The sequence below is a fragment of the Habropoda laboriosa genome, unplaced genomic scaffold (assembly GCF_001263275.1).
Source record: "Habropoda laboriosa isolate 0110345459 unplaced genomic scaffold, ASM126327v1 scaffold243, whole genome shotgun sequence".
In the NCBI taxonomy this organism is placed as follows: Eukaryota; Metazoa; Arthropoda; class Insecta; order Hymenoptera; family Apidae; genus Habropoda; species Habropoda laboriosa.
Genome location: NW_017100433.1, coordinates 331997 through 340843, shown reverse-complemented (window position 1 = coordinate 340843; position 8847 = coordinate 331997). Strand labels below are relative to the sequence as shown.

General features: G+C 48.4%; 2 protein-coding genes across 5 annotated transcripts in view; both read left to right on the top strand.

The window, feature by feature from the left end:
• Window positions 1-485: 485 nt before the first annotated feature.
• LOC108575890 (MAGUK p55 subfamily member 7) lies at window positions 486-5570 on the top strand. Of its 4 annotated transcripts, none has more exons than XM_017938816.1 (11): window positions 486-1020; window positions 1645-1931; window positions 1990-2121; window positions 2472-2498; window positions 3089-3256; window positions 3329-3400; window positions 3462-3586; window positions 3656-3780; window positions 4141-4317; window positions 4391-4734; window positions 4809-5570. In XM_017938816.1, the coding sequence occupies exons 1-11, from the start codon at window positions 978-980 to the stop codon at window positions 4983-4985; spliced, it is 1677 nt and encodes a 558-aa protein (XP_017794305.1). In that variant the 5' UTR covers window positions 486-977; the 3' UTR covers window positions 4986-5570. The 4 variants fall into 4 exon arrangements, with proteins under 4 accessions (XP_017794305.1, XP_017794303.1, XP_017794306.1 ...); XM_017938814.1 differs by having other exon boundaries at window positions 4015-4317; XM_017938817.1 differs by lacking the exon at window positions 2472-2498.
• A 1793-nt stretch (window positions 5571-7363) lies between these two features.
• Window positions 7364-8847, top strand: part of LOC108575891 — a 3900-nt gene continuing 2416 nt past the window's right edge. The window contains exons 1-3 of the mRNA XM_017938818.1: window positions 7364-7640; window positions 8110-8338; window positions 8395-8724. Coding sequence (XP_017794307.1) covers window positions 7488-7640; window positions 8110-8338; window positions 8395-8724 — 712 coding nt within the window. The 5' untranslated portion in view covers window positions 7364-7487. The remainder of the gene's footprint in view (window positions 7641-8109; window positions 8339-8394; window positions 8725-8847) is intronic.

Here is an 8847-nt window from a genome sequence, read left to right as displayed (position 1 = left end):
TTTCCAAATAACCTGCACACGTAGAGCGAACCAAGCTCACCGAACTTTCGACAACACTCGATTGAAAAAACCGTTGCATTTAAATTTTCCTCGATTCGAACGAAACGTAATTGCGACATTTCATAGACGATTCAGGGATATATGTACATATGTACATACTTATGTAAATACTGCCATTCAACATTTTCGTCCTCCTCTTTCCTCTCCTTTTCCTCTCTTGCCGTTTAATCTATTTTCAACGTACGTAATTGATGAGAGGGATGAGAGGAAGAAAACGGAGGGAAATCGAAATAGCGAAAAAATGAATCGTACAGAGGTGAAAATCTGGGTATGGACTAGAAATTATGGAAGAGAAAGAGAGAGAAAGGGAGAAGGAGGCTGGAGACGTATCGAAAGAACGATTCGACAAAGGGGGATGGTGAGACGGACACGCCGCGCAGAAACTGGAAGGGAAAGGGAGAAGGAGAAAGCTGTACGGTGGACGGTAGAGGAAACAGTGCTGCCTTTAAAGATGGCCTCCCGAGGTAACGCGCTGTACCGCGTCTATGCCGAAAAATGAAGGAAAACCCGAATGGGATCGCGAACATCGGCTAAATCGGGCGGTACGGTGACTCTCGAGAAAGATGTTCGGTGGTTCGGTGTGTCTGGCCGATTGAAGAACGGAAAGGTTGCGAAGATGCGAGAGCAGGCGAGTCTAGCGGTGGTCATTCTACCCCGTGTCGAGTGACAGTGGCTTACGTAACGGATTATTCTCGCTATGATAACGATACTCCAGCCGCGAACGTGAAACAAGAAACTGTTTTACCGGGTTATTCGCGGCGCTGCGCGCGAATCTGCTAGAAATACGCATCGCGACTGACCTGAATTTTCTCTGTCGTTTCGATATCGTACCAACGCCACGTACCGTTCGAGTGCATCCCGTCAGTTTCGAAATCCAGCACGCTGGAAAAGCATATCGGAGCGTGTCCTGAGAAATTATGACAGCGGCGCTCGTCATGGAAAACACAAATTGGGATCCTGGTGAGTAAACTGCGTACGTACGCTTCCACGCGATTCCTTTCTCCTTTGTTTTCTTTTCTCCTTTTCCACCTTTCGCCTTTAACAATTGGCACGAGCGATGCGAGAAACGTCACGTCACGCTCTGCGATTTAAAAATAGCAAGCGATCGCTAGTTCGGTGGTGTGCATCTTCGACGTTTTCGTTCGATACGATGGTTTGGAAATACGTAACTGCGTACTTACGCTCCTACTACGTTCGGGTGCACCATACACGTCTATTTTTGCTAGCCACCGAGCTTTTCAACGAAATGTTCGAGTCAACTTTCAGCTATTATTAAAACTGAAAAGCACCGCTGAACCAGTCGCTTTCAAACGTTTATACACCCTTCTTTCCAAACTTTCGATAAATATCCAGTTTTCAAGGGGAAGGAAGAAAGTAGGTATGGTACACGTATGTACGTGGGTTTCGCGTTTACAGGAAATTAATTTATCGATCAGGAGGTAAATGTGTCGCGTGAACTCGATACGTAGTTGCGGGGAGAGCCCGAAACCTAGCGCATCGTGGTCGTTTCGTCGGAAATTCGGACAAACGTCGACTCGGTATTTTTATCCTGCCATTTTTCCTCCTTGTTCTTTCGTTCCCCAGCCTTGTCGAAACTGCTGAATTCGCTGCAAGAGAACAAGAACGAGATACCCAGCTGTACCGAGGAGGAATTCGGATTCCTGAGCGATTTGCTGCAGTCGAAGGAATTGAACGCGTTGGTGAACGTGCACAATAAAATTTTGCACAATGTCCAGGACGACAAGTTCTTCCCCGTACTCTCCAATTCCATGGACATCGACATCGATGTTCTGGACCTGCTCTCCACCAAGACGCACATCTCTACGGAATGCAAGGAGCTTTTCCATTTGCTTCAAAAGCCGCACATACAGGTAGCGTGGTCGCGGCGAAAAGGCAACATTAGAAATCGAGAAATACGTTTTGTCGTAGGGGCTGTTGTGCGCCCACGACGCGGTCGCCCAGAAAGATTACTATCCCCGATTGCCGGAGATTCCCATGGAAGTGGACGAGGACGAAGAGACCGTGAAGATCGTGCAGTTGGTGAAATCGAACGAACCCTTGGTACGTGTCACTTACATAGGTCGTGTTGCTTAGAGTGGGTTTTTTTTTTTCCTCTCTTTTTCTTTTCAACTTTCTCGCCTGATTAACAAACACGGTAACAAGGGAGAGAGTGTGCTTGAACTGTCGGTAACGTAGCGTCGATTGAAAAAAAAAAAAGAAAAAACAAGAGTGTATTACACGAGTACGATTTGCATGGGACTTGATCCTGATTATTATTATTATCCTTTCGTATTATCGGCCTAGGCACCTCGTGTTCCCCTTACGAGCGATATCCGATATCCGATATCCGATATCCGATACTATTTCTTAAGTAATCACGTGTTTCTTTCATCGTCAAACTTGCTTCGAAGTGTGGCACCGGCGTTGAACCGATCGTGGTAAGTCGACTTCAAGCCGAAACATGTATACAGGCCTGTAAACGTTTCATGCGTACCTTAGCGATTCGCGCAATTACGCTTTCCTTTCTCTTTCTCTTTCTCTTTCTCTTTCTCTTTCTCTTTCTTTCGTTTCGAAGCGAGCTGTAAATAGAACGCTGATCATCCACACCGACACGTACATACACACACGCACACACAGAAACGTACACTAATTCATTAATTTCGCTTAAATCTTACTTTACACTCCCTGCGTTCATTTCTATTCCCGTTCGTTTGTGTTTTTCTGTTTGTGATTTTTGCTTGTAAATAAAACGATTTCTCTTTCGTAAGAATATTGTATCCTGTGTTATTGCCCCCGCATGTCCTCGTATCGAATGTCGAGAATCTCTGGAGAAATTTGAAACGAAGCGAAAAATAAGGGTGGTGTACGGAACCTTCTCCGCCGAGCGTGCGTTCACGCGTTCGCGATCAAGTCTCTTTGTTTTTATTAATTTTTTAAGAAAAACGAAGGCGCTCCCTTACCCAACACCCAACACCCAACACCCTCGTCGCAACCCGAATGAAAATATTAGTTTACACGTTGACAATAGGGGGCGACGATAAAAACATGCGAGGAGACCGGGAAGATCGTGATAGCGCGAATAATGCATGGCGGCGCGGCCGATAGATCCGGCCTGATTCACGTTGGAGACGAGGTTTGCGAGGTGAATGGCATCAGCGTCGAAGGAAAGACTCCGAACTGTGTTCTTAAAATATTGGTAGGTTCACTTTATCCTCGTTCTATGGTACAGACGAATCGATCCCTAGTCGGAGATTTATCTCTCTTTCAGCAAAATTCCGAGGGTACGATTACCTTTAAAATAGTGCCTGCCGACAGTAAAGGGGGAATTCGGGAGAGTAAGGTACGTTGTTGTTCTTCCACAGAGAGATAAATCGATCGAGCACACATTTTTCACACGATAGGTGCGAGTTAGGGCGCACTTTTCGTACAAGGCTGCCGAAGATCCGTACATACCTTGTAAGGAGGCTGGGCTAGACTTCGACAAGGGTGTCGTTCTCCACATCGTCAGTCAGGACGACGCCTATTGGTACGATTCCGATTCGTTTCTCCCACACGAGCTTAAGATCTTTCCGATTATCCAGCACGATTGAAATAGGTGGCAGGCGAGACGAGAAGGCGACCGAAACATGCGTGCTGGCTTGATCCCCAGCAGAGCCCTGCAGGAGAGACGAATTATCCTCGAGAGGCAACAGAAGGAGAAAACCGACGACGACAATATAAGTAAGTGGGAGAGAGGGTGATTGCGATTGATTCTCGGAATAAAATAGAACGCTTTTACCGGTGTTTCCAAGGCGCGGTTTCAGTTGACTCGATGAAAGCGTTTCGGAAACACTGATACGCTCGTTTTCGTAACATCTGATCGTCGCATTATAACACCGCATGCGGAAGATTAACTGCATAGAGAGATATGAAAGGATGATGAAAAACGGCCTGACCACCTAACCCCTCGGTTAGGCTTGTGTTCTGTTCCAGTGCCTTTGCCCGCGTTGTGCCCCCGTCCCAGTACCTCTTTGCACGCCTCGCCTACAAAGTGCAACTTGCAGGGAGTAAAAACTAAAAAAATCATGTATGACGCTGCAGAGAACGACGATTTCGACCGGGAAGAAATACCAACCTACGAAGAAGTCGCGAAGCTCTATCCGAGACCGGGCCTCTACCGGCCGGTGGTTCTGATCGGGCCACCGGGTGTTGGACGGAACGAGCTCAAGAGGCGGCTCGTGGCCACCGATCCCGAGAAGTACAAGACGCCCGTTCCTTGTAAGTTTCCCTTCTCTCCCCGTTTTTATCCGCTGCTCTCGTCGCCCTAACGGTTACCGCCCTCCTATCTCAGATACTTCGAGACCACCGAGACCGGGTGAGGTGAACGGTAAAGAGTACCATTTCGTCACCCGGGAAAAGATGGAGGAGGAAATCGAGGCTGGAAAGTTTATAGAATACGGCGAGTACAAGGGTAACTTGTACGGTACCAGTTCCGAGAGCGTCAGCTCCCTGATAAACGCTGGATACGTCTGCCTGTTGAACCCGCACTATCAGGCCCTCAAGATGCTTCGAACGCCGCAGACCAAACCGTACGTGGTCTATATAAAACCGCCCAGGTTCGAAATATTGAAAGAAACGAGGAACGACGCCAGAGCAAGATCAACTTTCGACGAGAGCAACTCTCGAGGTTTCACGGTACGTGTGTGTCTCTTGTCGCATTTTCCCACATTTAACACCATCTTCATTTATCCCCTGGTTGTGTTTCGCAGGACGAGGAGTTCCAGGAAATTTTGCGCAGCGCTGCTAGAATCGAATTTCTCTACTCTCATCTGTTCGACGAGGTGATCGTGAACGCTGACCTCCCTATAGCGTTCGAGCAGCTGGTGAACGCGGTTCATCGAGTAGAATCGGAACCGCTTTGGGTACCTGCTTCCTGGGTTCAATAGACGCAGCTAGATCTTTCGACGGATGATGCTTTTCCTCCAATTTCTCACCAACGCTACTTTTCGAATCGGCGCAAATTCCCCGACGAATGCCTTTGTACCCCTAAATCGACGAAATTACGTTTTCGCGAATAAACCTCGTTCCTCGTTGCGCTGTTGGATCGAAAGCACAGTTGCGCCGACGATCTCCTTTCTAAACCTTCTTAACGTGTTATCTTAGAGTGTTTACTGCCAGGGGAAAGCGTTGCACTCTCTTCGATCTTATACCGAATATCCGTGAGTAGGGGCGGCGAAGTTTAAGGGAACGTGAACCGCGTTAAAGCTCTAACGTATGTAAGTTTGGGATCAAGGATTGTAAATGGTAGCTCGTCCCGATACAAGCTCGTCGCGGGACCTTGGAATACTAGGCGTCGCTACCACTCGTGACCTTTGATTCCAATTGTTGTTGATTGTTGCCAAATAAGTATCGTACCTAGAACACTGTGGGAATCGTCTCACGATTATTGTATTTTCCACTCGATCAGCATTGCCACGATATTGCTATTTTTTTCATAATCGAACGGGCTGCCAGCCCGAGGAAAATTGACGCACGCCGCGCCGTCCTAACGGCCTTGCGTCAAATAGTTCATCCTCGATGTAAACTCTGTATGTTACCAAAATATAGCATTACACTTTGAAATACTTTGCATCATCTTTCTTTCCGTGACCCGCTCGAAACTCGAGGCGTTTTCGTGTAGACGCAAGGTTAGAACGAGTCCGGCCTTGACGAGTAACGAGTTCTGCGGGCATTTGCCACCCGTACAAATCTAACGGATCGAAATCGATGCAAAAATAGCAAAATACGCTAATATCTCCGATTAAACACGATTTCGTACGATTCTTTTGGCCGCTGTAGTTAAGCCGGAGAGCATCGGTTTTCGGCAGATCGCTTTGGAACGACGTACCTGCGTGTAACACGTAATTGCGGGCCACTGAAAATACTATTTCTGGGATTCCCGCTTTTTATAATTGATCTTGAATCATCGGAGCTTCCGTGCACACACCGAAATAGATAAGAACAACAAGTTGTACAGGTCGATATCTTTCCAGCGGCGAATCACCGAAACGGTTGCTCGTTTCTCGAAAGTACGATCAATTTCCTTCTCGCGTAAGATTACGCGAACGTTGCTAATTTCTTGTCGGCTAGACGTAGAAGAGTAACACCTGGCCTAAATTCGCGGCTGCGCGGACCGGGAGAGGTTGCGATACGACTCTCGCGATACTTTGAGGGCGAGGGTGCGAATGAAACTTTGGCCCAGTATCCAATCAACCCTTACGCGGGCAGATTAGTTGGAAACAGTTGCTCGATGGAATTAACGGCGTCCGTACGCAGCTGGCGACTGCAAAGTCGTCCACGATTCCTACAACGCGGTGAAGTTTTTTCACAAAAGTGTACAGATATTTTTCACGGAGTTTAGCAGTGAAAAGAAAGGCGCAGTCGAGGAGGCTCGAATTCTTAAATTAGCCATCCCAAGTTCGCGTAAACGGTGTACGTAGTTGGATAAATAGTCCGAGTAACGTCTGAAAATCATCGACCATCCGAGGAGAAAGAACGTTAGACCGAACGTTTATTCGCCACCCCGGTAAGACCGTCCGTTCGATTAAAGACCCGCTAACGGTAACGAATCACGGTCATGATATTAAGCGACGAACTTACGGATCCCAGCAGCTCGGCGTCGACCTCGTTTAAAATTAAACCGAAGCCGGTCAGTATAGAAAAGAACCTTCTTACGCAGATACGAAAACCGAGCCATGTAAACGAAACGGGTTTGAAAACATTCGTCGGCCGAGGTTATTATCGTGTTCGAAATGTGTCAATGACACAATGCTGCACGTGATTATCAACGAAACGCGATTGTTATTCCCGATCAAGTCGCGTGCGTGCGTGCTATCGACATCGACAGCCTTCGTCAGGTTCTCTTATGAATTTTCATTAATCCTACCTTGTATTTAGAAGACAAAGACCCACTCGTAACGGCTCTCCGTTGTTCTCGGAATTTCTAATATCGTTCGGGGTCAGCCGTAGGTATGTAAGTACGTACATATGTATATTGAAACGTTCGATCAAATTTGAACGACGTAAATGGGGGGAGGGGGAAAAGCAGCTTTCTTATCGCGTTCGACCGTTTACCTCGTGAACGGTTCGTAAACGTTCGGTGTGTTTGCGATCTCTCCGAGTCGAGATACGGCAATGATTTTGTAAGATCGATAAACGGGCGGGCGGACTTCTCGAGTATGGCATAATCGATAGATTCTCGTGCATAAGAGAATTCAAAATATTGGCTTAACGCCAGGAGTGACGGCGACGGCGACGGCGACGGCGACGGCGACAAAATAAGCACGCGGCCGTCATCCAGCAAAAAGGCGAGTGTGCGCGTAAAGTTGGTTCGAGATGATCGCGGTTCGTTCCTCGAATACGATAACACGCGCGGGAATATACCTGTTCGAGTCGGGAATTGGCGGAAAATGAGAGAGATAATTTTATCCCCGTCCCCGTTCGCCTGTGTAATCGCGACGTTTCACCAACGACGACGAATGTGGATCGACGATCGGGAAAAATCGAGGAGGCAACGCGCCGACGTCATGTTCCTATCCGGCGTGCAACCAAATCACAGCCAAGTAAGCGTTTCTCCTCTTTGTTCCCCGTTGGAGCGTGGAGCGTCTTCGGAAATCGACCACGTCATCGCAGCCTGACTTATTTACGCGTCGTTTATAAAGCGTTTTACGCGCGAAGCCGGTAACGCGCTCGGTTCACCGCACACAAACACCTTTCGGGGAGAGATGGAGAGATGGCGAGCGACGGTGAAGGAAGAAAGGGAAAGCCGCGTCGCACCGCGCCGGTGTGTGCGCGAGCGAACAAGTAGTGCTCGCCTGAACCTCTCGAATAATGCGCGCGGACGAGAGCCACCGATCAAACGACCGGGCGACGCGAGGACGCGAACCGGCATATAAATAGCGTTTAGTTGAAACGGATGCGGTAGAACTCGCGTGCACGTCTTGCCAACCGATCCGGAAGCCACGATCGATTTTCGACACGCTCTCACTCCACAAAAGGATCGAACTTAACATGCACGAGTGATTGAAACAGAAAGCCCGGCGGATACTGGAGGACAGCTGGCAGGTAAAGGGCAGTACCTGTGAACAACTGTCACCTGTACAGGTGAACAACTACAGCATCGTCGCCTCGAGGGGAGAGCTCGCGCGAAATAACTGCGCGGCGAGAGAGTGCATCGTGAAGGGCAAGGACGTCGCAGGATCCGGCAGGACTTTACGGCCTATTCGCAAGTCCCTTTCTGTCCCCAACTGCTTCAGAGAAGGTACGTGCCTATCCTTCCGCTGTTCGCGTTTAACAATCAACGATCGTCGTGTTCAGGTGTTTCGACGGCGCAGAAAACCGGACGAAGAGCAGCGGAGGAAAGCATTCTGAAAAGGTCTTCCGCGTTTCTGGCGAGTCTCGCCCATTCTACGAATAGAATCAGAGAGAAGAGAGCAAACGATAACGATCGCACGGAGAGCGGTCCCTCCAGTCTTCGACGGTCGCCGAGCGTTCAAACGTTGCCAATCGAGCGAAAGCAAAAGAGCGGAGCTCGCGTGAAGAAATCGGTGTCCTTCAGCTCGGACACAAGTTTCGAGGAGAAACGCGCACCTTACAGAAAAGTCGCTGTTCACGAGGTCAAGGTCTACCGCAAGGGTGTTTTGCAAGGTACGCTTCCCCTTTGCTCTTCGGTATTTCTCTGGTACGTCGAGAGTTTGCGAAACGACTATTTTCTTTGGAAATTCGTCAAGGAGACTACCTGCTATTACTTATAGCTTACTGCTGTAACAC

Coding starts and splice junctions, on each gene's coding strand:
- LOC108575890 (XM_017938814.1), top strand. CDS start 978: ATGACAGCGGCGCTCGTCATGGAAAACACAAATTGGGATCCTG. Junction 1,021..1,644: donor AAACACAAATTGGGATCCTG/GTGAGTAAACTG, acceptor TTCGTTCCCCAG/CCTTGTCGAAACTGCTGAAT. Junction 2,122..2,471: donor TGAAATCGAACGAACCCTTG/GTACGTGTCACT, acceptor CTTGCTTCGAAG/TGTGGCACCGGCGTTGAACC.